We start from the raw sequence: 26,769 nt of genomic DNA, 5'->3' as shown, positions 1-26,769 counted from the left end.
AAAACATAACCAGTTGCTTCTTGAGTCTTTCTGTGATGTGCACCTGCCTCCATCCCATGGCCACTGTCTCAGTGTCAAGGCCCTCATGAACTTTCATCTTTGTGTTTGCAAGAACCTCCCCCCAAGCCCCCTCCAAGTCACCTTCCACAGAGCAACTAAAGAAATCTAACTAGAGTATAAATGATCCCAGCTTAATACCACCATCTCCTCCCAGCATGCTCAGGGGTTCCCCATGGCCTGCGGAGTGGGTCTCCCAGCTCAGGAGGCCCTTCATAAGCAGGCCTTACTCACCTCTCTGGCTTCCTCCTGGCAACTTGGCTCCAGCTATGCCTAATTACCTGTGGTCCCCCAAGCACAGTGTACCCTTTCACAATTCTTGTCTTTACCATGCGGTTCCTCCTGCCAGCAATACCCTTCTTTGTCTTCTCTATCCAACAAACTCCTGTTCATCCCTCAAAACCCTGATATGGCATCTTCTCCCTTATTCTGAAGTTTTCTCTGACCTCCCAAAGACAAAGGGTTTAATACCTCCAGCAACACAGCCGTGCACTGTAATGAAAGGGCTGGCTCCCCTAGAAAGCAGGACAGTGCAAAACCTTCTGTTTCTCTGTAACCTAGTTCAGGGCCTGGCACCCTGTAGGCACCAATAAATGCTTACTGAGCTGAAGGAGAATGTTCTCCCCAAAACTGGATTTTAGAGGTGTATTGCCTGCCCTGACATTCACCTTCCTAAAGTCTCCCTCCTGGAGGGCTGGACTGGGTCTTCCATTTTGCTTGTCTCCTCCATAGCAATGGGGCTGCAGCTACACTATTCCCTATTTCCTTGGGGGTCTGACGGGGTACCCAACTGTTCCACCCCACAAACTGTCTCTTGGGATGAATGGGAAAAGTCTCCCCACGGCCCTTTGTACCTTGGAGGGGAGGAGGTTGACTTCCATGATGCACACGGCTGCCATGCGGGACACTGCCAGTCCGATGGCCTTCTCCAGGAAAAACAAGATTCCAGGAACCAGCAGCCACTTCCAGAAGTTGGGCCCGTGAAAGATGAGCAGAAGCCACACGAGGAGGTAGGACAGGTGAGTCCAATAGAACACCTGTGGGGGTAGAGGGACAGTAAACTTCCAGAACTCAAGGCTTGGGGGATGGAACAGAGCCAGGACTCAGGGTTATCCGCAAAGCCAGGACAGTGCCCAGAGCCTTGACTCTCTCCTGGGGATGGAGCTGGGTAAGAGGTTGCGGTTGGGAAGCTTCTTTTTCTGGGGGCTTGGCCAAAGGAGGCTGTAAGGGAAGCTTCCTGATACCAGAGGCAAACATCTGAAATATCTGCCTGGGGAGGTTCTGGGCAGACTGGAGTGCCCCCACAGGGATCATGAGCATCAGTATCCCTGCCCCCTGACCCATTCTCAGAAGGAAGAAAGGAAAGACAGCAGTGGCTTCCTGGGAGTGAAGAAATAGCAGAAGACAATTTTAGCACCCGCGAAAGCTTTGGGATCTTGGGCAATTTCATTACTTTTCTGAGTGTCAAATTCCTCATTGGTCAAATGAGGATTCTGATTCCTACTTCAAAGGCTTGTTGCTGGCCCAGAGTAGGTAGGTGCTCAGTATATGCCTATTTCTGATGTGGGCAGGCCAGGAGACAGTCAGGCTCTCCAAACCAAGTCCTCTGTGACTTTCTGCATCTTGAGGACGCTGGAGAGACAGAAGGGAAGATGGAACTAACATTTTCAGAGCACCTATGTGCTAGGTATGTAGTTAGTGGTTTTACATGTATTATCGCCTATAATTCCTAAAATAACATAGAGAATTACACCTCCATTTTACAGATGAGAGAACCGAGGCTTGGAAAGGTTGAGTGACCAGTAAGCAGTGGAGTGGGGATTCAAAACTTGCTGAGCCTATTGTGCATCCCCTCCCTGTGCTGTTTTAAGCCCACTTAATCTAAATAGGCTAAAGGGATAAGCCAGCAAAAAGGCAGAGTCTTCCACAGCAAAACGTCTACACTTGGCAGACATAAACCACAGTCCAATGGCAGAATCCAGCGGCAGGTCCCAAATCACATGCAAGTAATAGGCAGACCAGCTTGGGACCTTCCTGGGCTCTGGAGTAAATCAGAAGGGACACGGAAAGAAATGAAAGTAGAACCCTGGCCTTGGGGGAAGCAAAAGGGCAGGGACTGCGGCACCTCAAAGTGGCCACTTCTGCGGATGCAGGAACTGGAGCAGATGAACATGAGGAGGAGGAGCAGCAGCAGAGCGACACCCGTTGGGGAGGCCGAACCGTGTACCCAGCCAATGCCAGGCCGCGTGGTGAGCAGCAGCTCCCAGAACTGGAAAGGGCTGGCCTCCGCCTGAGCCTGGAGCACTGAAAACAAGCTCGGAAAGGTTGAGTGACCGCAAGACCAGCTCTTCCCACTCCACCTTCCCTTTGGAATCCCCACCCTGCACCATCAGATACTAGCACAGGCAGAAACTTTTGCCCAGAGCATTGGCTTATCCAAGGCACCCCTTCTCTGCCCTTTGGGCAGGTAGTACACATAGGGGCTGGGTCCTGCATCCTGGGCTTGAAGCTGCTCAAGCTTCTCCCTGACCCAACTCTGCCCCAGATCACTCACCAAAGTTCACAATGTGGGCCACGGTGTGCACGAGGGACAGCCCCACCACCACATAGCCCATAAGCTGGTGGAACTGGATGTTCTGGTCCAGTGGTAGGACTTGAGCCAGCCACGTGGCCCGCAGCCAGGTGAGGCAGCGTCTGAGCATCAGCACCTGGCCAGGCAGAGTGGGAGAGAGTCCTGCCTCACTCTCTGTCTGTCTTGTCCTCTTTTCCCAGCCACCTCCCTGCATCCTCCTGAGCTAGCTGTGCTTTCTGAACAGGACACTCACCAAACTCCCCTGCCCCCATGCCTTGCTGCTTCCCTGGATTCACACCTGGGACCGCTAGAGGAGGGTCTCCAGAATTGCGGTGGGAAGAGAAAGTTACAGAATGTCTATTTGTATTAATTTTTATCTAAACACATGAGAAACATCTATACTTTCACTAATATTTAATACATGGGCCAGGCACAGTGGCTCACTCCACTAATCCCAGCACTTTGGAAGGCTGAGACAGTAGGATCACTGGAGCCTAGGAGTTTGAGACCAGCCTGGGCAACACAGTGAGACCCCTGTCTCTATAGAAAAAAAAAATTGTTTAATTAGCTGGGTACAGTGGCACGCACCTGTAATCCTAGCTACTTAGGGGGCTGAGGCAGGAGGATTGCTTGAGCCCAGGCGTTTGAGGTTACAGCAACCTATGACCACTCTACTGCACTCCAGCCTGGGTGAGAGAGAGAGACCTTGTCTCAAATAAATAAAATATATCTGTTGACTTGGTGTCCTCATTCAGTCCATATGTCAGATGGGCACGTGCCATGTTAGTTCTCAAGGTGCCTTGCAGGAGGACCAGACTTTCCCAAATGCGGAGTGGTTGACCAGGGTTCTCTCATTACTCATTTGCTTTCAGTATATTTATGTTTGCCAAGGATGTGGACTTGTAGGGCACAGTATTTGACTTTACCGAAACTAAGCTAACTACCCCTCACAGGAAGGACAAGTAGCTTTAAAAGTTTCCCAGCAGAGAAACCACAGATTAACAGTTGTGCCAGTAATGCAAGAGCAAATGACCAAGAAAATAAATCACACATCTCCCACTCCTGGAATGAAGTCTTTGTCAGCTCGTTGAGCTGTTAACACAAAACCCACTCTAGGGATGGGTACCCCATTTTGCAAGATGTGATTATTACACATCGTATGTATCAAAACATCCCACGTATCAAAACATCCCATGTACCCCATAAATATCTACACCTACTATGTGCCCACAAAAATTAAAATTATCAATTAAAAATAATAAAAATAAATTTAAAATAAAACCTATAAAACCCACTTTAACGAAATGCTGATATCCAGAAGCGTATCTGAGCTAGAGATGGGCATCCCTGCTCATCAGTGATGAATCTTCCCCTGTAGTTACGTTGTGCCATTAGTCTATTAGCTAATGATAATAGGGCATGCATATAAGCATATGTTTTGTTTTAATGGTAGGAGTTGTGTGATCAAAAACTCTTAGAGGTCAGGTGTGGTGGCTCATGCCTGTAATCTCAGCAGTTTGGGAGGCCGAGGAGGGCGGATCACCTGAGGTCAGGAGTTCGAGACCAGCCTGGCCAAAATGGTGAAACCCCATCTCTACTAAAAATATAAAAATAAGCCGGGCGCAGCGGCGGTCACCTGTAATCCCAGCTACTGGGGAGGCTGAGGCAGGAGAATCACTTGAACCTGGGAGGCAGAGGTTGCAGCGAGCTGAGATTGTGCCATTGCAGCTGGGAGACAAGAGCGAAGCTCCATCTCAAAACAAACAAACAAACAAACAAACAAAAACACCTCTTAGAGACCTCATCCAGGAGCCAGAGAACCACATTCCAACTCCATGGTCTGGTATTCAAGGCTTCTTACAGGATTTCTTCTTGAAGGCAGACCTGCACTGGGGTCTACCATAGGGGAGTTGTGAAGATCAAATGGAGCCTGCTCAGCACCGTGCCTGGTACATAGTGCACAAAATTGCCACCTATGTTATTATTTACCAACTGTGTGACTGTGGACAAGGTCTGTCCCTCTCTGGGCGGCATCCTCCACCTCTGGGCGTTTGCCCAGCTGATTTCTAAGGTGTCACCATGCCCTGACATTTCAGGTGTCCTCTGTGGGTCGCTCTGTCTAGGAGGAGCCCACTTCAGCTCCTAACATTTTCAGAGCACTGTATGCTGGCAGAGCCTACCGCGATGAAGCTGCAGTCGAAGTTGAGGCACTGGCCGCAGCCCTTGGCCACCATGACGCTGGCGCCGAGGTGACGGTGCGCGCCGGCCGCCAGCGCGAAGAGCAGCACGTGGAGGCCTGCATAGGCGGCCAGGCAGAACAGCTGACTGCGGTGGTTGTGCCAGTAGGCGCGGGTCAGCTGGCGCGGCTGGTGCGGGCGTGGGCGGGGGGCGGGGGCCATCAGCCAGCTGGCAGCGCTGCGAGAGAGAGGCGGGCTCCGCTCAGAGGGGAGCGGTGGGGTGGGGACCACCCATATCTAAACTTAAAGACCCCCTCCAGCTGTGGCCGACCAAGTCTGGCAAGCAGGCCGGCTTTCTTCACACCAGGAATCAGAGAGGTCAAGTGGCTTGGTCACAGTCGCACAGCTCCGTGGAGTTGACAGGGGACTCCGGTCTGCCTAATGCCACAACCGTGGCTATTTTTATTACTTCTCTTTACTTTCCAATTTTAAAAGAGGCAATCGAAAAGGATGGAAGAATCTGAGATATGTTTTGGTAAGTAAGCCCCAAGAAAGTTAACACGCAGGTACCCAGTGCGGGGGCTCACGTCTGTAATCCCAACACTTTGGGAACCCAAGGCGGGCGGATCACCTGAGGTCAGGAGTTCGAGACCAGCCTGGCCAACATGGCGAAACCCCGTCTCTACTAAAAACATAAAAACTAGCCGGGCGTGGTGGCTGGCGCCTGTAATCCCAGCTACTCGGGAGGCTGAGGCAGGAGAATCGCTTGAACCCGGGAGGCGGAGGTTGCAGTGAGCTGAGATCATGCCACTGCACTCCAGCCTGGGCAACAGAGTGAGACTCAGTCTCAGGGAAAAAAAAAAAAAAAAAAAAAGAAGTTAATACACAGGAAGAATGAACTACAAAACCGGCTCTATTCAGAGCCTGGATTCGGACAGACGGGTCTTGTTGTTACACTCTTATTTTCTCCACAGCACTTATTAATTTCGTGCTTCTCTAGTTTATGTGTTTGTTTATTGGTGTGAATGACCTGTCTCTCCACCTGGAACGGAGTCCCAGCAGGGTGCAGACCTCATTCACTGCGTTATTCAGAACAGTGCCGGGGGCATAGAAGTTGCTTAAACATTTGTTGCATAAATAACTACCTTTGTTAATTATTTGTGTGATCCTAGGCAACTTACTTCAGGCGAAGTAACTTCCTTTTTAAAATGAGTATTGCTATAAAATGCACTGGTATATGCAAAAGTGGTCAGCACACAGTAGGTGCCTCATACCGTGAGTTGATTCTGCAGACACTACAGGAAGTGGAAGCAATGAAGATAGCTGCCCTGCAGGACACTCAAGAGTGGGTTAAACTGGGGAGTGCAGGGGCGGGGCGGGGCGGGGCGGAACCGCGGTGAGTTCCTGCCACACTTCCGACCAGGAGTCTAACGCTGCCGCGGACAGTGCCAATCCCCGAGACCCGGCCGTACCTGATGGTCAGGTTCTCCATGACTCCGGGGAAGCGCTGCAGCTCGTCCCGGAGCTCCTCGAAGGTGATGGCCCCATTGCCGTCCGTGTCGGCCGATTCGAAGAGCGCCAGCGTCAGCTGGTCCAGCTTCTCGTCGGGCAGCGAGATGGCGCTCTCGCGCAGGCACGACTGCAGCACAGTACGCAGCTCATCCGGGTCAATGGAGCCACTGCCTGTCCCGAGTGGGGATGAAGCCGCGTGGGAGCCTGCCCCAGCACCCGACTCTGTACCTGCAGACGCCCCCTGCCACTGCAAGAAGTGGTGGGCCTCTTCTGTTTACCCACCTCCAGCTTTCTGCCCATCAGCTCTCCTTGAGGGTACAGACCATGCAACTGAAGGACCAAATGCCACCTTCAGCTCAGAAACCTTCCATGGTTCCCGACTGCCTAGCTCAAGAGCAATGGACGCCTCCCCACGGGTGGAGAATCTTTGGCTTCAGTGGATGCCTGTCTCCAGAATCTGTAGCTTCCGAAGTACTACTCAACTTCCAAGACCATCTGCCCAGAAAATACACCTGCTTACTTAATCTATAAGGGGTTGTGTGCCCACAGCCTCAATTATCCAAAGGCACACTGTTATGTGGGTTAGTGCTGAGGGAGTGTGCCTTGTTCAGCTTGGAGCAAATGCTCTGTTTATCATGTTGTCTTGAGAGGGGCCACAGCTAGGCATTCTAGTCCAGCGGTGTGGCCTTATGTAAACATGGGCGGTTGAAAGTGATGGGATAAGCAAGCCAAATCTACCAACAGATATGCCATTTTTATTTTATTCTTCCTGAGCAGCAGAGCCCGTGATTAATGATCTCTTGGCCTGCTTTGGATGTGGACACACCCAGTGTGGCATCCTGCTCCCTGCCCCTCCTTAACTGTGCAATAGTGGACTCTAAGTCCTCTGCGGTAGTGGACCTCACTTTGCTCATCTCTAAAATGAGAGCAATCATTTCTCCCTCTCAGAACTGGTTCAAGCAAACTAGATGATGGTAAAACACCTAATGCAGTATCTGGAAGACGGAAATTGCATATACATGGAAATTCTCATTAGTGTTGTGACTTCGACCCAAGCCAAAGTCCGTAATCACATTACGATGCAAAATCTATTAGAGTATATGATACCACTCTCCAGTCACACCTCCTGTTCTGCCTTCCTAGTGAAGAGCCACGATGGCAGCAGGTTTCTGGACTCATCCAGAGGACCAGTCTCCCCCTGGCCCCTTCATGGCCTCTTCTATCTGCTTGAATCTCTCTGTTGGCCAATTTCAAATCCAGGGTCCTCCTTCACAATAATTCTCAAGTACACATTCTCCTTCCTTCTCCCTCTAACCTTTCATTCTACTGACTCTAAGAATATCCCATCCCTGGGTGAAACAGAAGCCAGCTACCTGTTTCCTGCCCTCCTGCATCAGGGCAGCAAAGTGAACATTGCTGAAGAAAAGCTTTTCAGAAGGCAGGTCCATCCCTGTGAATCCCTTGCTCAGCACTCTTTGATGGCTCCCCGTTGTGCATAAGTTAACTAATTTAACCTTCCTCTCAACCCCATGAGTATGAAATATTATTATCATAATTCCTATTTGATAAATAAATTGAGGCACAGAGAAGTTAAGCCACTTGTCTAAGATCATATAATAAGTGATGGAACTGAGATTTGAACTTAGGTAGCTTGTACTTAGAGTCTTAAATACTACACGATGATGCATTATACATATAGTGGAGTATAATGCAGCCACTAAAAATGACACTATAAGTACAGTGAGTTACCACTTCACACCCATTAGGATGGCTATTATCAAAAAGCAGAATAGAAGGCCAAGCACAGTGGCTCATGCCTGTAATCCCAGCACTTTGGGAGGCCAAGGCGGGTGGATCACTTGAGGCCAGGAGATCGAGACCAGCCTGGCCAACATGGTGAAACCCTATTTCTACAAAAAATACAAAAATTAGTGGGCATGGTGGCAGGCATCTGTAGTCCCAGCTACTCAGGAGACTGAGGCTGGAGAATCACTTGAACCTGGGAGGTGGAAGCTGCAATGAGCTGAAATCATGCCATTGCTCTCCAGCCTGGGCGACAGAGCGAGACTCCATCTCAGAAAAAAAAAAAAAAAAAAAAATGCAGAAAATAAGTGTTAGCAAGAATGTGGAGAACTTGGACCACCTGTACATTACTGGTAGGAATGTAAAATAATGCAGCCATTGTGGAAAACAGTAAGGCAGTTCCTTAAAAACTTAAAAATAGAATTACCATGTCATCAAGCAATTCCCCTTGAAGAATTGAAAGCAGGGACTCAAAGAGATATTTGTGCACCAATGTTCATAGCAGCATTAATCACGATAGTTAACAGGTAGAAACAGCCCAAATGTCCACTAATTAGTGAATGGATAAACAAAATATGGCATATACCTACAATGGAATCTTATTCAGCCTTAAAAAGGAATAAAATTCTGTCACATGCTATGACATGGATGAAGCTTGAAGATACTATACTAAGTGACATAAGCCAGATACAAAATGACAAATATTGTATAATCCCACTTAGATGAGGTGCCTAGAGAAGTCAGATTCTTGGAGACAGAATGTATGAATAGAATGGTGGTTGCCAGGGACTAGAGGAGGAGGAATGGGGAATCAGTACTCAGTGGGCACAGAGTTTCAATGGAAGGATGAAAAGGTTATGGAGATGGAGGGTGGTGATGGTTGTACAGGAATGTGAATGTATTTAATGCCACTGACCTGTACACTTAAAAATGGTTAAGATGGTAAATTTTACATTATGTATATTTTACCACGATAAAAAATGATACTGTAAAGCAATATATTTTTACATTTCAAAATGTTCATTTTTGTAAGTGAAAAAAGGCAGTATAATCCCATTTTGTTAAAAAAAAAGGTGTGTGGGGTGTGTATGTGCAACCAGTTAGAAGGCAATATAGCAAAATGTTAGGGGTGATTTTTGTGTTCTTTCTTATACCACTCTGTATTGTCTCCAATGTTCATAGTGAGCTTATACTGCGATGAAAAGGAAAAAACAACAGATTTTTTTTTTTTTTTCAAACATAGAAAAGAACAAAAGAAGGTTCTGGCCTCTGGTAAGTTGAATAGAAGGCATTTGTCTCCTGTGCCAGAGCCCCCCTTTTCTCCCCACTGCCCCAGAAAGGGAGGCAGGGATCAGACAGAGAGACTGGGGACTGGGGGAGAGAAGAGAGGGAATGAAGTGTCAGCCTCACCTGGAGAAACCAGTCCCAGGCTGGGCTCAGGAGGCCGGGATGGCACCTCCAGGCCTGCCAAGGTGAAATGGCCAGTTCTCACTGAGACCCCCACTGCTCTTCCCACCGCAGCCCACACCCAGGAAGAGCCCTTACCATCGATGTCATACACCTGGAAGAGGAATTTGAGTTTGTCCATGGGGCTGCCGTGGATGAGCAGGGCCAGTGCCTCCTGCAGCTCCTGGAGGGTGATGGTGCCACTTCTATCGGAGTCAAATAGGGCAAAGAATCGCTCTGCAAAGAAGGACTGTGGGCGAGAAGGGTGGAAGACAGCACAACTGTGGCCGCAGGGCCTGGGCTTTGAATTCGTTCACTATCTCCCTGTGTCTGGGGTGGTGGTGGGGGGCTGCACCATGGGGTGGTGGTATTCAGGCAGGACTCAGATGCCTGAACACCCATCGTGATCCGCTCTAGTGGAAGACCTGTTCGGATCCCTGCAGTAAGGATGGGCTTGACTTGGGCTTCAGGCTCCCTTCAGGCACTGGGCTTTGTAATTTGTGTGGGCTCTTTGCCCCCTACATACAATCACTCCCACCAGCCTTTAAATCTCAGCCTCTGGGTGGCCCCTTAACCAACATGGGAAAGGGTCAGACAGAGGGTCCTCCTGCGGGCTCCTTCCAGCCCTGTCTCACCTCACCTGGGGTGAGTGCAAGGGATGAATGAATCCGGGAAGGACTTACAGATTTCACTGGAAGATCTGAGTCCCTTCTTTTGCTTATTCTTAAGGCTGCCTACATTTTATACTAAGGCTTGTTCTTTTTTTTTTTTTTTTTTTTTTGAGACAGAGTCTCGCTCTGTCACCCAGGCTGGAGTGCAGTGGCGCGATCTTGGCTCACTGCAGCCTCCGCCTCCTGGGTTCACGCCATTCTCCTGCCTCAGCCTCCCAAGTAGCTGGGACTACAGGCGCCCGCCACCACGCCTGCCTAATTTTTTGTATTTTTTAGTAGAGACGGGGTTTCACCGTGTTAGCCAGGATGGTCTCGATCTCCTGACCTTGTGATCCGCCCACCTCGGCCTCCCAAAGTGCTGGGATTACAGGCATGAGCTACCACGCCCAGCCAAAGCTTGTTCTGAATCACCAGTTCCCTTATTCATTCACTGAGCAGTCTTGTGCTGTGTAGCCTCTGCCTGCCAGGCCTGGTGTTAGACCCTGGGAGCACAGAAATTAAGAAGACAGGCTTGGATGGGTGTCCCAAAGATGCTGTGTCCTGGGATGCTCCCCTGAAGGCAGGGGGAGGACGCTGTGGAGCTCTAGTGTCTGACTTAATAAAACCATGAGGGGCTCACAAGTATGAGGTATAGGCCGAAGGCTGCTGTGGACTGACAACCTTGCCTTGGCTTTCTTCTTCATCCCAGAATCCCTGGGTAGTACTTTTATCAGTCTCTACCATCCCGAATGCTCTTTGTCTTAAGATGTTTTACACCCTCCCATTTGGATGAGATTATCTCATTAGGCAGAATGGGATTTTTTCCTTTTTCTTATTTGCTGTGGGAGGAGGTGTGGCATTAGAGTTCTGAGTAGTATCCCCAGGACCAGCAGGGGAGGGTCCTTCTGATTCAAGCAGGGCATTCAGATGCTCATCGGCTAGTCCCTGTCAAGGAACAGGCCACTATTCAATGCTAGTCCCGAGGACAGCTGGGAGAGGCTGGCGTTTTAGGCTCAGTCATCTCTTCTCTGCTGATGTCTCCTGTGTGTCAGGGCATGCAGGCTGTGTGGAGTGGGCAGGGTAGCTGTGGAGCCTGGAGGACTGGGAACAGTGTGCCATGGCAGACAGGGCTTTAATGGGTATAGACCATTGACAAGCTTATCTTGAGAGGAAGCTTAAGTCAGAGCATCCGCTCTGCCCATGAGCCTAGTGGAAATTGTGAGGTTAATCATAATGCTTAAGATTTGACAAGCTACTGACTTCCAACTTCATGTGTTGTTTCGAAGACCCAGGAGGCTATGGCTTCTAAGAGGAATGGGAGGGTGCCAGAAACATCCCGCCAGCCCTGCTACAAGGTGGAGACCTCAGGAACCCCAGGGAGCTCCCTTTCCCTCCTTGTAAGGGCTATGCCCTGAGAACCAGAGCACATAACAATAAATGCAGGGCTTCCGCCTTGGTCCAACACTTGCCTCTTTCACATGCAGAGCTGATTTGAATTCTTGCAAGCTGATCTCCCCATCTTCTCCCGCAATGGTCTTAAACTGCTGAGTCACCCACCGGAGCCACCTGGCATCCTCCTCGGCACTCATGGTGCTGGGAGGCAAAGGAAACAGGTTTATGGGCTTGGGGTGGCCAAAGCTTTATGAGGTCTCATGGTGGTCCTAGGGCCTCCGCCTTGCTCTAACTAGGGCCTTAGGCCTCTCCGAGTTGAATTGGGTCAATCAGTTCTGGCTGTGGATTGGAGCTTCCCACAGCCGTTTCTCCTCCTCTCTAAGCCTCAGTCTCTTCCTCTTACCCTGAGTTGGCTGGCCCAGGCTTGCTTCTCTTTAGGTTCTGAAATGACAGGGCCTGAGTGAGGTGGACCCACACTGTGGGGATCAGGTCAGAGAGTGGCATGCTGCGACTGCATTAATTAACATCATGACAACAATGACTTTCCATCTTGCGTTTACACAGATCTTTATGGCTTTCCAAATATTTCCCAACACCACTACTTCCTTTGGTCTCTCTGACAGCCTCGTGGGCTCAGACATTTTGCAGAGAAGAAATAGGCCCAGAGCAATTAAGTAACTTAGCTAAATGTATTCAGCAAGTTAGAGACAGAGATAGAATTCAAATCCAAGTCCAGTATTTTCTTCCATTCTGCCCCACCCAAAGCCTCCACCCTCTGCTTAAATGCTTGTAGTACAAGATGGACCAAGCCAGGATTCAGCCCTCAGGTCTTAACTCTTCAGGCCCAGGTTGTCTTCTATGATGTCACCAGGATATTGGCTGTCTAAAACCCTCACAGGTGGGCTGTCTGTACTGTGATCTGAACAGAGGTGAGTGATGAAATTAGGACTCTTCCGTGGCATCAGGACCCAGGAAACCAAAATTGAGGCAGTGAGTGAGGAGTTACAGATTCTTGTTACTGTAAATGTCCGCCTAGGAGAATGGCCTTGTCTATAGCTCAGAAGTGTAACATAACCCTAAATGAGTTAGCTACAGTAATCCTCATTCTTTGTGGATTTTGTATTTGCAAACCTGCCTACTTCCTAAAATTCATGTGTAACCCCTGAATCAGTACTCACAGCCCATCTGTAGTCATCCGTGGACATGCACAGAGCGGTGGAAACTGAGTCACCCACTGGTTTACTCCCCACTGAGGCTGAGCAAGGCAACGATGCATGCTTTCTTGTTTCAGCTCTCAGACAGTAAGTGTCCTTTTCATGATCTATCTAGTACTACATTTTTCACACTTTTGTGTTTTTTGTTGGTGTTTTCACTGTTTAAAACAGCCCCCAACCATAATGTTGCGGTGCTGTCTAGTATTTCTAAGCGAGCAAAGACTGTACTGTGCAGTATGGAGGAAGTATGTGTCAGGCACAAGTGACAGTGCTATTGGCCATGAGTTCAATGCCAACGAATCAACAATACCTATTTTAAAGATGTCTTTAAATAGAAACACACATAGAACAAGGCAACTTATTTGACAAAAATATTGTGCCCTGAGGCTCACATGAACCTAACTCTATATTTCCTTCTAAGAACAGTGATTCCAAATTCACCAATTCAGTGTTTGAGGTGACTTTATAGAACATGAATGAGAATTGATTTTATTTTTAAAGATTAAATAAATGTTAAAAATAAATGTACCAGTTTTCACATAAGCAACTAGACAAAGAATAAAATACATATCACACAAATGTAAGTACATGCTACTAAATATAAAGTCAGAAATTAATGTATTAGAAAATCAAAAAAAGTCAAAATAATACATTTATTTCAATTATGGAAATGGTTTTACAGATGTATGCATATAATACTTCTCCCTTATCTGTGGGGGATACTTTTTAAGCCCCTTAGTGGATGCCTGAAACTGCAGATAGTAGCAAACCCTATACAGACTATGTGCATCCTATATAATACATACCTATGATAAAGTTTAATTTGTAAATTAGCTACAGTAAGAAATTAACAATAACTAATAAAATAGAACAATTATAACCATGTACAATATACTGTAATACAAGTTATGTAAATGCGGTCTCTCTCTCTGAAAATATGTGATTTTACTGTACTCATCCTTCTTCTTCTTGAGATCTGTGGATCTGATAACAGAGAGAGCGACTAAGTGACTGAGGGGTAGGCAGCGTGTATAGCGTGGATTCACTGAACCAAGGTGGGACAGAGCAGAAAGGCTCGAGATTTCATCAGGCTACTCAGAATGGCTGCAATTTAAAACCTATGAACTGTTGATTCTAGAATTTTTCATGGGATATTTTTGACCTTGGTTGACCATGGGTAACAAACCATAGAAAGTGAAACTGTGTATAACAGGAGGCTATACTGCCCCTCAATACTCATCAAATTATTCTTTTCCTTTTTCTTTATTTTTTAAAAATCATGGTCTTATTTTTTTTTTTTTTTTTTTTTTTTTTTTTTTTTGAGAGGGAGTCTCGCACTGTCGCCCAGGCTGGAGTGCAGTGGCCGGATCTCAGCTCACTGCAAGCTCCGCCTCCCAGGTTTACGCCATTCTCCTGCCTCAGCCTCCCTATAGCTGGGACTACAGGCGCCCGCCACCTCGCCCGGCTATTTTTTTTGTATTTTTTAGTAGAGACGGGGTTTCACTGTGTTAGCCAGGATGGTCTCGATCTCCTGACCTCGTGATCCGCCCGTCTCGGCCTCCCAAAGTGCTGGGATTACAGGCTTGAGCCACCGCGCCCGGCCGGTCTTATTTTTTATGCGAGGACAAATCATAGTAAATTAAAGGGAATTTAAGAATATTTTAAAAGAAATAACAATTTTAGGTAGACAAATCAGGAAGATAACCATCACACAAGCCAAGGCTATATGATTCTTCCACAAGCCCCAGGGTAAGACATTGATGCCATGGTTTGTCAAATATTCCTTGCCAGTACACATTGGGTAGCCACAGGTATTGTTTACTATTTCACTGAGTCCTGGGCAGAAGTTTTGTTCCAGAAATTCATTAGGCAGCAAAGCTGTAAAACCAGAATGCTGAAGTACTTAAACCATAACAGCCAAGATGCAGTGGTTGTGAGATTTACTAACAGACCTGAAAAAACCATCATAAACACAAAAGAGATGGTCATGAGAAGCATTGCTATGGAAACCACACTGACCTGCTGCTATGGCCAGTGCCAAATAAGTCACCATCATGAGGGTAAACATTATGATGAAGAAGGTGTCCACCTTTGTATTTAATCCTAACAAGATTAGGATTATTATACAGCATTATTTTTATAATGCAGGTATCATTATACAGGTAAATATAATACTTGATAACATCTTGCTGGGTAGTAAATTAGATAACAGTTTTCCAAAGAAATAAGATGACACTCTGGAGTATCCACTAAGATATTTGTGTATAAAGAGCTTCTCTAGCACAAAGAGAGCTCTATGACCGATATGCTGCTGAAACACTGGCTGGTGGTCAAGGAGAGAACCCTGGCTCTATTCAGGATTTCAGTAGAATCATTTTTTAGCCCAAAGTAAACGGCACCTGTAACCAGCCTGAGTATGGTTGTGACAATTACCTGAGCTATGGAGGCCGGGGATTTACCCAGCAAGTTTTTGAATAAATGTATGAAAACACATCTGAGAGAAGGAGGTGGCATAGGTGACCTTGAAAGCTGAGATCTTCTTCTTTTTCTTACCCTCTGAGAGTTGATCTAATTCAGCTTTTGTTTCTCTGTTGAAGGAGGACTTGACATAAAACTCAGCTAATTTTTCTGTGAGTGGCTTATCTCTCTTAGCAGTCTCCATCGTCTCCGTGGCTTCACGGTCTTCTTCCTCTCTGTTTAATACCACAGCAGTGAATCTCTATTAATGACACCCAGGAAGAAGCCTGCAGGGTTATTATTGAACTCATAGTGGTAACCAGTTGACGCAAAGTACCCCAAGGCCTCCTAAGCAGGCCCATGGAACATTCCTCTTCCTGAGGCCAATAAGGTGAGGCTATCAAACAACTTGAAGATGGAATATCGAGGCTGATGAATGGGGAGAAGATGATTGTTCATCCCTGCTTAGACATCCTTTTCGGGAACAAAAAGGTCAGCATTTGCTGTGCTTGAGTCCAATCCAGTTGTGGGCTCATCCAAGAACAAGATGAGAGGATCAGTAATAGGCTCCATTCCTATACTAGTCCTTTTTCTTTTTCCTTCTGACACACTGCAGATAAATTGAATTCTAACCTTGAAATCTACTGCTTTATCCAGACCTAACTCTTGAATGACCATATTTATCTATTCATTTCTTTCACGATTCATCACAGTTGTTGGAAGCTGAAGAGCTTCTGAGAACTGTAAATGTTCTCTCACCGTTGGGGTGCTCATCATGACATCATCTTGTAACATGTAACCTGAATTACATTTGAATTTGGTAGGTTGAGGTGCTGTGTTCATCAGAATGTCTCCAGATAATACACGTGGGTCTTTCCTTGAAACTAAGACATCTAATAATGCCTCCACTTGTGGGTCCTAGAATGGCACTGAGGCCAGGTTTCACGATCCCATTGGTATTCAATTGTATTTGTTTCTCAACCGGTTTTTGACCATGTAGAAAGCTGCTCTTCACTTTTTCTCGAAAACAGATGTTATGAAAACACAGCTCTTTCAGTAAATGCTTTCAGGTCTTTGGAGGTCATCTTGGGTAAGCCACTGGTGTTTCTTTGTGACATTGGGATAAAAACTTCGACATTACTGGAAGACATCTGGAGAGTTTCTGCCTTTCTTTCCAGACACACACTCTCAGCGCAAATGGCTTTCACTATTTACTCACTCTGCTTAATAGTGCTTGGGTTTATTCGAAGTTTTCAGTCTCAGGATCCATGTGCTCAGAGGCAGAACATTGACCATCATTTATATAAATATTGAGATGAGTCAGCTGGACCTTCCAAACAAACCCTAAAGAAGCAGCTTCCACTTAATAATGCCACCAAGCATGTGCACTGTGCTTTCTAAATCATGAAGAGCTTTCTCGAATTCTCTCAGGCTCCTTTCCAGTCTGCCTCCTTTCATGTCAAAGTATCCATTTTAAATATGCAGATTATGGTACATCAATTATGCCTCAATATAGTGAAAAACAAGTTGGTTCTTTGAAAAAACTAAGAAGAAAAGCATGATTAAGGATAAAAAAGAACAAAACCTCCAAATATACATTAATATTGAGAAAGGCAATAGAACTACAGATAAGGAAAGGGCTACTGAACTATAAGAATACTGTGTGCAAATGTTTGGTGGATTTAGAGAAATGGATTAGCTCCCAAAGAAGGTAACAATCTGAACGGACCAATAATTATTTAAGAATTCAAAATGGCAGTTAGGCCAGGTGCGGTGGCTCACGCCTGTAATCCCAGCACTTTGGGAGGCCGGGGCAGGCAGATCACAAGGTCAAGAGATCGAGACCATCCTGGCCAACATGGTGAAACCCCGTCTCTACTAAAAATACAAAAATTAGCTGGGCATGGTGGCACACGCCTGTAGTCCCAGCTACTTGGGAGGCTGAGGCAGGAGAATCACTTGAACCCGGGAGGCAGAGGTTGCAGTGAGTTGAGATCGCAGATGCTGTCTCAAAAAAAAAAAAGAGAGAATTCAAAAGGGCAGTTAAATGCCAACCATTGAAAATAACGTCAGGACCAGCTTGTTTTTAGAGCCGAGTTCTATCTAATCTTCAAAGAATGATAAACCCAATGGTAAACCATCTTAGATCATAGAAAGAGATAGTAAGATTCCCAATTCATTTTACAAAGCAAGCATTACCCATTTCCAATGAAAAGAGCATACGAAAAGGAAATTCTGTACAAGTTTAACTTATACAAAGCTTTAAGTAAAATACAACCGAATTAAATCTAGAAGTTTACTTAAAAAAAAAACAGCCTTAGTTTAGTTAGTTAGAACCTAATTCGTTAGTTAGAATTACTTAGTTTAGTAATGTAAGGATGGGTCATTATCAAGACACCTATCAACATAATTTTTGATGTCAACAAATTAAAGAGGAAAAATAGTTTTTATCATGTCAATAAATGCTAAGGAAGCACCTGATAAAGTTCAACATTCATTCTTATTAAAACTATAAGAAAAATGGGAAGAAATTACCTAAACATAGCATGGATGTTTACAAACTAGTAATTTTTTCTCTTGTTCTATGATATTTGCAATGTTTATTTAGTTTTTCTAGTTTAATGCATTACATTCAATCTCCAAATACTAGGTATTAGTGATGGCTAGTTTCTGGGCTCAAGGGAAATAGACCAAAATCATTGATCTATATCTATCTATATTTATATGCATATAAAAATGAATATCTATATCTATATCTATATTCATATTTATTTACATCTTTACTATCTTATTAGCCAAAACAGTTACAAATGGAAATTTTTAAAAATCATATTGATAATTGTTATTAAAAGTTGGATAATTAAATAAATGCTTTTGGCAAAATGTCTACATAGAAGAAAACAATTAGATAACTACTGTATATTATCTTATTTACATTTTCTGATCAAATTATAAATACCTAAATGTAAAAATAAATAAGATAATGAGAATTAGCAGAAATTATAGGAAGTTGTATCATCTTTAAGTAGGGGCACAAGATGGGAATCCCAAAAACATCAGGAAAATGATCTGTAGATCTGTAGATGTAAAAATTAATTTCTGCATGATAGAAGACAATCAATTCAAGACAATAGGCTGAAGGAAAATCTTCGCAATAAGCATGATAGAATGGGCACACCCGTTATAAAATAATAACAGCTGAAAGGGCAACAATAACAGTTAATGCTTTTATTAGGTATTGATAAATTGCAGCTGTGTTAGTGTTCTTTTAACATAGAAGTCCTGTAAGTTTGATAGAAACACAAACAAACAAACAGAAACCACCGATGGAAAGTAGCAAAAGACATAAAAGGACAATTCATAAGAGAGAACTTATATTGGGTTGATAAACATTTGAAAAGATGGTCAATTCACTTCTCATGCCTGGGGAAATGGGATTTATGACAATTATATCTTTTGTAGTTGGGGGAAGAGCTATCAGAATGACAAAAATTCAAAAGATTGGTAATATCGAATACACATAGTGCTGGTGAGAACATGAATTGTGCAATCTTTCAGGGAGTTCAATTTTTAGGAATGTATCCTACAAAAATAAAAGTGTTATTACATAATGGCCCGTATCCATCATCCACCCCCTCTGTACTAGATTGCCATTTGAAACAGCTAAGACCGCCCAAGTTGTCTATAATAGTTGTGAATTGATTTCAATAAATACAGTAGCACTGTGTGGAAGGGAATCATCAGGCTGTCAGCACTGGGCCTTAAAGAGGCAAGACTGGAGGGGAGAAAGAGGATTTCAGTTCCGTGTTGCTTTAAGCCTCAGTATGATTGATCTGATGGTATCCATGAGTATATACCATTCTTGTGATAATCTTTGAAAACTCTTATTTTCAGATAATTATGGATTCACAAACAGGTATGAGGAATAATTCCTTTATTCCTTTATTCCATTTCTCTCAATTGTAATATCTCACAAAATTGTAGTACAACATCACAAAGAGGACATTGACATTGACAGAGTCAAGATGCAGAACTTCCCACCACTACAAGACTCTCTCAAGTTGCCGGTTCACAGCCACACCCACATCCCTCCCTGTCCCCTTCCATGGAGAGTGGGCAGTGGGCAAAGTCCTGACTCTCCACTGGGCCTCCTCTGACCGTCCCAGTCAGGAGAAGGAGGGGGTACCGCGTTACTGCCAGGTACGACAATTAAAAAACAAGCAAGGCTGGGGTTGGTGGCCCACACCTGCAATTCTAACACATTGGGAGGCTGAGGCAGGAGGACTGCTTGAATTAAGGAGTTTGAGACCAGCCTGCACAACATAGTGAGACCTCATCTCTACAAAAACTAGCCAGGCATGGTAGCATGCACCTGTGATCCCAGCTACTCTAGAGGCTGGGGTAGGAGGATGGCTTGAGCCTAGAAGGTCGAAGCTATAGTGAACTTTAGTCGCACCACTGCACTCCAACCTGGGCAACAGAAAACCCATCCCTAATAAAATAAAATAAAATAAAATAAAATAAAATAAAATAAAATAAAATAAAATAAAACAAAATAAAATAAAAAGCAAGCAAACAAAAAATCCCTCTCCATCCCCTGACCTTTAATCCTGTTCCACCAGTGAGCTCTGGCCCGGGATGTGGCTTCCCAGGGCAGCTTCTCCAAAAGGTGATACCAAGGGTGTTACTGGCCTCTTATCCCCCAGCAAATTAATACCTCAGTAAAACAAACATTTTACACGGCAGAACCTCACCCCAGAACACACCTGTGAGGCAAGTGGCTCAACAGGTACAGCCCACTGATCAGATGAGAACCCGCCCTCCCAAGCGCGGTTCCCAGCTTCAAGGGTCCAGTAACGCAGAAGAGTCTTGTGGGGGTGGGGGTGGTCTTCACTTGGTGGGAGAGGTGCACTGTCAGCCTCTCCCTAGGTTGTGTTCCAGCATAACTGTAATTCCCTATCAGAGCAGCGTTTTCTAGGTTAAAATAAGGGGTTATGGAGACCAAGGTTTCATCATTCAGGTAAAGCCTCCAGGCAGCAGGCTTCAAAGACAATAGAGTGTAAATGTTTCTTATCAGACTTAAAGAGTCTGTTCTATCAGTAATTCCACAAGGGAAGAGAGTATAATGAGGCATGTCTGGTCCCTCCTTCCCATTACGGCCTGAACTAGTTTTTCAGGCTAACTTTGGAATGCCCTTTGCTAAGACGATGGGTCCGTTCAGATGGCTGAGGGGCTTGGATTTTTATTTTTGGTTTACAAATATATGTTTTAGTGCATGTATGGATGTGTGTGTATATATATGCATCTATCACATAGGCTTTAGTGTGTGTATGGATGTGTGTATATATACGCATATATCACATATGCTTTAGTGTGTGTGTGTGCATGCATGCTTCAGTTTCCTCGTTTATTAAAAGCGTTAGTGATAGCTCACCTTGCAGAGTTGTGACAGGCATAGGACGTCTGTCTAGCACCTGATGATTAGGTACGTACACCTTTCTCTTCTCTTTTTCATGCCTATTAACTCACTTCACTTTCCAAGGCAGCAAGTCCTATATGGATTCCCATTTCCCAGAGGGAGCACCGAGAGATGTCCTCCCAGGGCCCCTGCATTGACTTAGGGCAGAGCCAGGCTTAGGTCCCAGGCTTTAGACTCCTCAGGTTCTTCTTGCAGATCACCTGTCCAGGTCCTCACTCTCTCCTCGCCTATAAACTTGTGGTCCTAGCTATAAACTTGTGGTCCTAGTGAGTTACGGGAGCCGCAGGCAGCAAGGAGGGTGCTCCAGGCAGCCCCTGCTAGAGGCCAGTCCAAAGCCCCTAGGGCCCAACTCACTGTGGAGGAGGGGGATGAGATGGGGCATTGAGAGAACCTGTAGCTAGAAGTGTTAAGGGCCAGGGCAATGCCCCCGCCCAGCCTCCCACGGAGATAGGCCAGCTCCTGCAAGCTCCCAGGCAGGGGCTCAAGGCCCTCCAGTGTTCCAGGCACTTTATTGAGTATATTGGGCCCTTCTGTCTTTGGTGCAGCCCAGTGAGGTAGGTATTATTCCTGTCCCTGTGTACTAGAAGCAGCCCACAGCTGGAAGGGAGCTTCCCACCAGAACTTCTCATCCCTCGTGGCTTCAACATCAGCCAAAGAGCCTCTTTTAAGAGCTTCCTAGGTTTTTTCACACCCGCCCCAGAGAACCACTGTCCCGGGCCCAGCCCCACACACTTCTTCCCACCCGCCACCCAGCAATGACTCTGCTTCAACCTTCACTGATGGGACGCTCACTGCCTGTGCAGAAACCAAGCTTTGAGTGCCTGCTTCTCATGTTCCTGAGCTGAAGCCGGCTTCCCATCACTGCCGCCCAAGACATTCACGCTTCCCACTGACTTCTAGCCACCTTTTAGTGGTTTCAAGACAGCCCTCTGCAGCCCAAAAGGGCATTCACCTAACAACTAGCGGTTCCCAAACTGCAATATGTTCTTGCCAGAAACATGAGAGCTTGTAAGTATGTGCATTCTGACCCACCAACCTTGGGGTGGGTCCCAGGGATCTGCACATTTCACCTGCACCCCAGATCTTGTGACCCACGCATGGGTGACCCACCCGTGCACCTGGAGAAATGCTGCCTTGGGGGTTAAACACCCTCCACCTTCTTCACCTCTCAGAACCCTCGGGAAGGCATTCCACAAAGCATTCTGGAGAATTCTGGAAAAAGGGCTGCACGCAAGTGCTAACCCAGGGAGGGCAGGGAGGAGGTATCTGCCGTTCACCTCCCACTTCTCAGAAATAAGATCAGTGTGGTGAGCTTGTGAGAGGGGAGAGGTAACTCTGGGAAGGGACTGAGAAGAGACTGGGACAGCCAGAGTGATGTAGATGGTGAGGGAATAGGGAGGGAAGAAAGGTAACACTGTAGGTAGCAAGAAGGAGCTGGGAATCTTCAGATTTCAGAGCTCAAGGGGAACAATGTGCTCACCAGAGGCCAGAATTTACCCTAGGAGACCAGGATTTTAGGTCCAGCCTTGCTTTGCACCAGCTGAATGACCAGCCCACAAGCATCTCTCCAACAAAGAGCTATGACGACTAAATGAGATGCTGTTTGGAAAAGTGCAACTGGAAAGCATTGTACAAATGCTGTATATTGCTATTACACTGACTTGGCCAGTTCTTTATTTTACAGATGAGAAAACAGGCCCAGAGAGGGCTGGTGACTTATCCAAGATAGCCCAGTTTGCTAGTAGCAAGGCAAGAATAGATCTCAGATCTTCTGACTTCTGCCCAAGGCAGACACAGTCACCTTTTGTAGATCCCACAAAGGGAAATAATCCCACCTTTCCCTTGTCCCTGGCATGGAAAGCTGGACAAATGAGCCACTCACCCTCTACAGCCTTCAGGGCCTATCTGGGCTGGGTCTCCAGACGTGTTCATCTTCTCCTGTCTTCTAGATCACAGGTCCCAGAAAGACTGCTGTCCATAGAGCTGCCGGCACTGTGTAGCCACCCCCCTAACTCCTCCTCTTCCTGACGCCTGAAGACCTGCTCACACCCACAGTCCCTCATAAGACTGGTGGCTGAGTTGGTCTAGAAAAATCCCAACCAGGAAGCATGGAATGCAGTGGGGCAAGAGTTTTATTCGGAAGGATGAGCTGTCTTCCATCTGGCCCAGTATCTTCTCTTTCCTTTCCTCAAAAATACTATGATGAAGCTAGGTTATCTAGGAATATACTGTGAAGACAATCAGCAACTCCAGGCAGGCCCTGCTTATAAGTCAAGCAAGACTTCGCCAATAACAATGATATCAATTATCAACAAAAATGTTTAAGCATTTACTCTGAGCTCTAAGAACTTTGCACGTATTGCTCAGTTTAATTCATAACACAGCCCTGTCTGGTGGGTGTTGGCATGATTCTATTGATTAGGAAAGTGAAACAGAGAGGTGAAGTAATGTGTCCAGTGGGCTCAGCACAAATTTTACAACTACATTGGGCTGACTGTGGAGACTGTGCAGTTAACCACCCATGGAACTAAACTCAGTCTCGACATACTGTGTAAAACTATATTGAAACAATCACATGCACAGGTTCCTAGCCCAAAGAGCCTGGGGAAAAAGTGGGACTTGCAACCTCTTTTGTTTTAAAGTTAAGGGAAATTGTGTAATTACTTAGGTAATACTGCTCTGCGATTAAAATTCAAAGTGTTTATACTTTTTGTTTTGCCTGGAAAGAGATCAGCTCTGGCTGATAACCCTGGTCATCTGGTGCAGATTGGGATGTCCTTGTGGTGATTTTAGATGTCTCTGGTTAATTTCCAAAATCAGGGAAATGATTCGTTATCATCATGATTTTGTTTTAAAGCAGAGTGCTACAGGAAATTTCTCCCCGTATGTGGCTCATGGTGGGGGTACCCTAAAGGGATCCTTTGGTGCTAGTCATGTCAAGTCTTCTGAACCAGCAGGGGCTCACTGGAAGCCCCTTTGCTGTCACTCACATATTTTTCTACCTACAGGCTCAGCCAGTTCTCATTTGTTTGGAGCCAGTCCCAGGACAAGTTCTACAGAATCTCAGTGATCTTTTGGTAATCTCTGGAAGTGCAGTGCTCTCATGCCTGGAGAGCAGCAATTTTGGAAGCTACTTTGACTATTTCGATAGTTTTCCTGGCAAAGTAAAGAGAGATACAAACGCATTCCATTAAATCAGTTCAGGAATAATATGTAGGAAATAGAAAATTCTTTTGAGGAAATAAGCCAAGCAGTAAATATGAATTATACTTTAAAGTTATGGCCAGTTAAGGGAAAAAAGCAAGAATGAGAAGATGTGAGACAGAGCTGCTGGTACCCACTATAATTGTAACTATCTGTATGTGTCTCTTTCTGTCCCACTGGACTGTGAGCTCCTAAAGGCAAGATCTGTGCCTCATTAATTTTGAATCCCAGGAAACTAGCACAGTGCTCACTATATCATGGGCATGCCATGTATGTTTGTGGAATGAATAAACCTGCCTCAATTCAACAAATACTTAGGAGAAACTATATGCCAGGCCCTGATTGTATATAGGGAGACAAGTAAGATAATCCAGCATGGTAAATGAAGATACAGAAGTGTGTAGCGAGACAGCACTGGGAAGGGAGAATCAGGAAGACTTCCCAGTGAAAGGGACTGCTCTGTGGTGGGTTTTGGAGAATGAGTAGGAGTTTGCCAGGTGGAAACGGAAAAGGACATTCTGGGCAGCTGGAAGATGGTATAGAAGGGCATGAAATGAGAATGCATTCTGTGTTCCCGGAACTAAAAGCAGTTCTGGTAATGACCTGGAGATGCACATGTTTGAAAGCAGAACTGGGGGGGAACAGGAGTCAGGTCATGACAAATTTGGCAGGAAGAGAGCTAAAGGCCTAGGATTACCTAGGAGCTGGGAAGCCAGTAAGCAATGCTAAGCAATGGAGCAACACATCAATACTCGCCAAAGTTCTGACAACTACCTAGTTCGTATCCCAGTATCTGGACAAAATGCAAGTTTTTACAAGGGAAGTAATAAACATTATGAAAAAAAAAATTTTTTTTTGAGATGGAGTCTCACTCTGTTGCCCAGGCTGGAGTGCAGTGGCATGATCTTGGCTTACTGCAACCTCTGCCTCCTGGGCTCAAGCAGTTTTCCTGCCTCAGCCTCCCTAGTAGCTGGGATTACAGGCATGCACCACCAGGCCCAGCCAAGTTTTGTATTTTTAGTGGAGGTGGGGTTTCACCATATTGGTCAGACTGGTCTCGAACTCCTGACCTCATGTGATCCACCTGCTTCAACCTCCCAAAGTGCTGGGATTACAGACGTGAGCCACCGTGCCTAGCCAGAAAATGTATTTTTGGAAGAGTCTTTTTTCTAACAAAACTTTTGGAAGGAGAGATTTTTTTTTCTCTCAATGACACTTTTTTTATAATTACACAAATTATAAACATTAATTATCAGGCGAAGGCTTGTGGATTGCTTGAGCTCAGGAGTAAAAGACCAGCCTGGGCAACATGGCAAAAACCCATCTCCACCAAAAATACAAAAACATTAGCTGGGTGTGGTGGTGTGTACCTATAGTCCCAGCTACTCAGTAGGCTGAGATGGGAGGATCGCTTGAGGTAGAGGCTGCAGTGAGCTGAGATCACACCACTGCATTCCAGCCTGGGTGACAGAGTGAGACCCCATCTCGATTTTTAAAAATAATTATTATTATTATTTAAAAATTAGGGAAAAAAAGCTTAAAAGCACAAAAAAAAGAGTAAAAATCAGTGCAATCCACTTACCCAGATTAAAATCACTGCTAAAATGGAATGTTTGTGTATTTCTGGTTGCATACAGAAGGTAGCCCAGCGTGGGATTCAGAGGGGGGTTGTGTCTGATGAGCTCACTTGCCCGAGCTAGTTTGCCTTGTTGAGGCAGGTTTGCCACTGAGGAGGAAGCTGGATTTGTGGGCTTCAGGTGGTGCCTGGGGAACAAGGGAGAGTGTGGGTCTCTTCTCCAGCTTTGCCCTGGAACTCTGATCTGAGACCTGAAGAAAGAAGTGGGGCACTCTCCCTAATTTTGCACGGAATTTGATGTGGTTCTGGTATTATTTGGCTACTCAGGGGTCGTGAATTTTGGAGGCCCAGGAGAGAGCTCCTGCACTGGGAGGTGCTTTCCAAAGAGACACAAACTCTGGGGCAATGGAAGAAGAGATCCTCTCCAAAGGCTGTCAGAGTGACCGGATGCGAGTGGCCGGCTTGTGAGTGCCTGTGAGGTGCCCACCCAAGAAATAGCTGGGGAGTATTGGGAGTTGGCTGAGGGAGGCTGAGACCCTGCAGTCAGCCAAAGGGGTGCATCCATGCTAATATCCCTTCCTTCACATCCACGAGCTGGAGCCAGAAAAGTAAGAAGTGGTCTCTTGGGACTTCTGGTTGAGATGCATCAAGTTAACTCTTTGAGTTCACTCTTTGAGACCTCCCCATCTGTGCCACACACAAAGCGATGAGAGATAAAGTGTTTTTTTTTTTTTTTTTTATTCAGACGGAGTTTTGCTCTTGTTGCCCAGGCTGGAGTGCAGTGGTGTGGTCTCGGCTCACTGCAACCTCCACTTCTGGGGTTCAAATGACTCTCCTGCCTCATCCTCCCGAGTAGCTGGGATTACAGGCGCCTGCCACCACTCCCGGCTAATTTTTTGAATTTTTAGTAGAGATGGGGTTTCGTCATATTGGCCAGGCTGGTCTCTAACTCCTGACCTCAGGTGATCCACCCGCCTTGGCCTCCCAAAGTGCTGGGATTACAGGTGTGAGCCACTGCACCCGGTTTAAAAGACTGCCTGCTCTTGAAAAACAGATAAACATCTCTATTGACCAGAGATAAGGCAGAAATACGCAATGGAAAGTGAAACTGAAGCTACAGTCCTGCACAGCTCCACATCCAGAGGCAAGCAGAGGCTGCTGCAGGTGAAGCGATGTGAACCCCTCATCTGAGGGGGCAGCTTGTGACTGCAGTGAGCGCCAAGAATGAAG

At 45.9% G+C, this 26,769-nt stretch overlaps 1 protein-coding gene and 1 pseudogene across 3 annotated transcripts in view; both read right to left on the bottom strand.

The window, feature by feature from the left end:
* The window catches only part of NOX5 (NADPH oxidase 5), a 137,326-nt gene that overhangs the window by 20,393 nt on the left and 90,164 nt on the right, over positions 1–26,769 (bottom strand). Inside the window, exons 1-8 of one of the 3 annotated variants that reach the window (XM_025389706.1) lie at positions 22,642–22,732; positions 11,687–11,810; positions 9,667–9,817; positions 6,279–6,565; positions 4,810–5,044; positions 2,612–2,765; positions 2,183–2,361; positions 912–1,094 (exon numbers count right to left, since the gene is read on the bottom strand). In XM_025389706.1, the coding sequence (XP_025245491.1) occupies positions 912–1,094; positions 2,183–2,361; positions 2,612–2,765; positions 4,810–5,044; positions 6,279–6,565; positions 9,667–9,678 (1,050 nt within the window). In that variant the 5' untranslated portion in view covers positions 9,679–9,817; positions 11,687–11,810; positions 22,642–22,732. Of the gene's footprint in view, positions 1–911; positions 1,095–2,182; positions 2,362–2,611; positions 2,766–4,809; positions 5,045–6,278; positions 6,566–9,666; positions 9,818–11,686; positions 11,811–22,641; positions 22,733–26,769 lie in introns of those variants that run through there. The other 2 variants (XM_025389704.1, XM_025389705.1) reach the window with 2 other exon arrangements.
* Positions 14,474–16,431, bottom strand: LOC112627446 (annotated as a pseudogene).

The sequence above is a fragment of the Theropithecus gelada genome, chromosome 7a, assembly GCF_003255815.1.
Source record: "Theropithecus gelada isolate Dixy chromosome 7a, Tgel_1.0, whole genome shotgun sequence".
NCBI lineage: Eukaryota > Metazoa > Chordata > Mammalia > Primates > Cercopithecidae > Theropithecus > Theropithecus gelada.
This window is presented reverse-complemented; position numbering and strand designations above follow the sequence as displayed.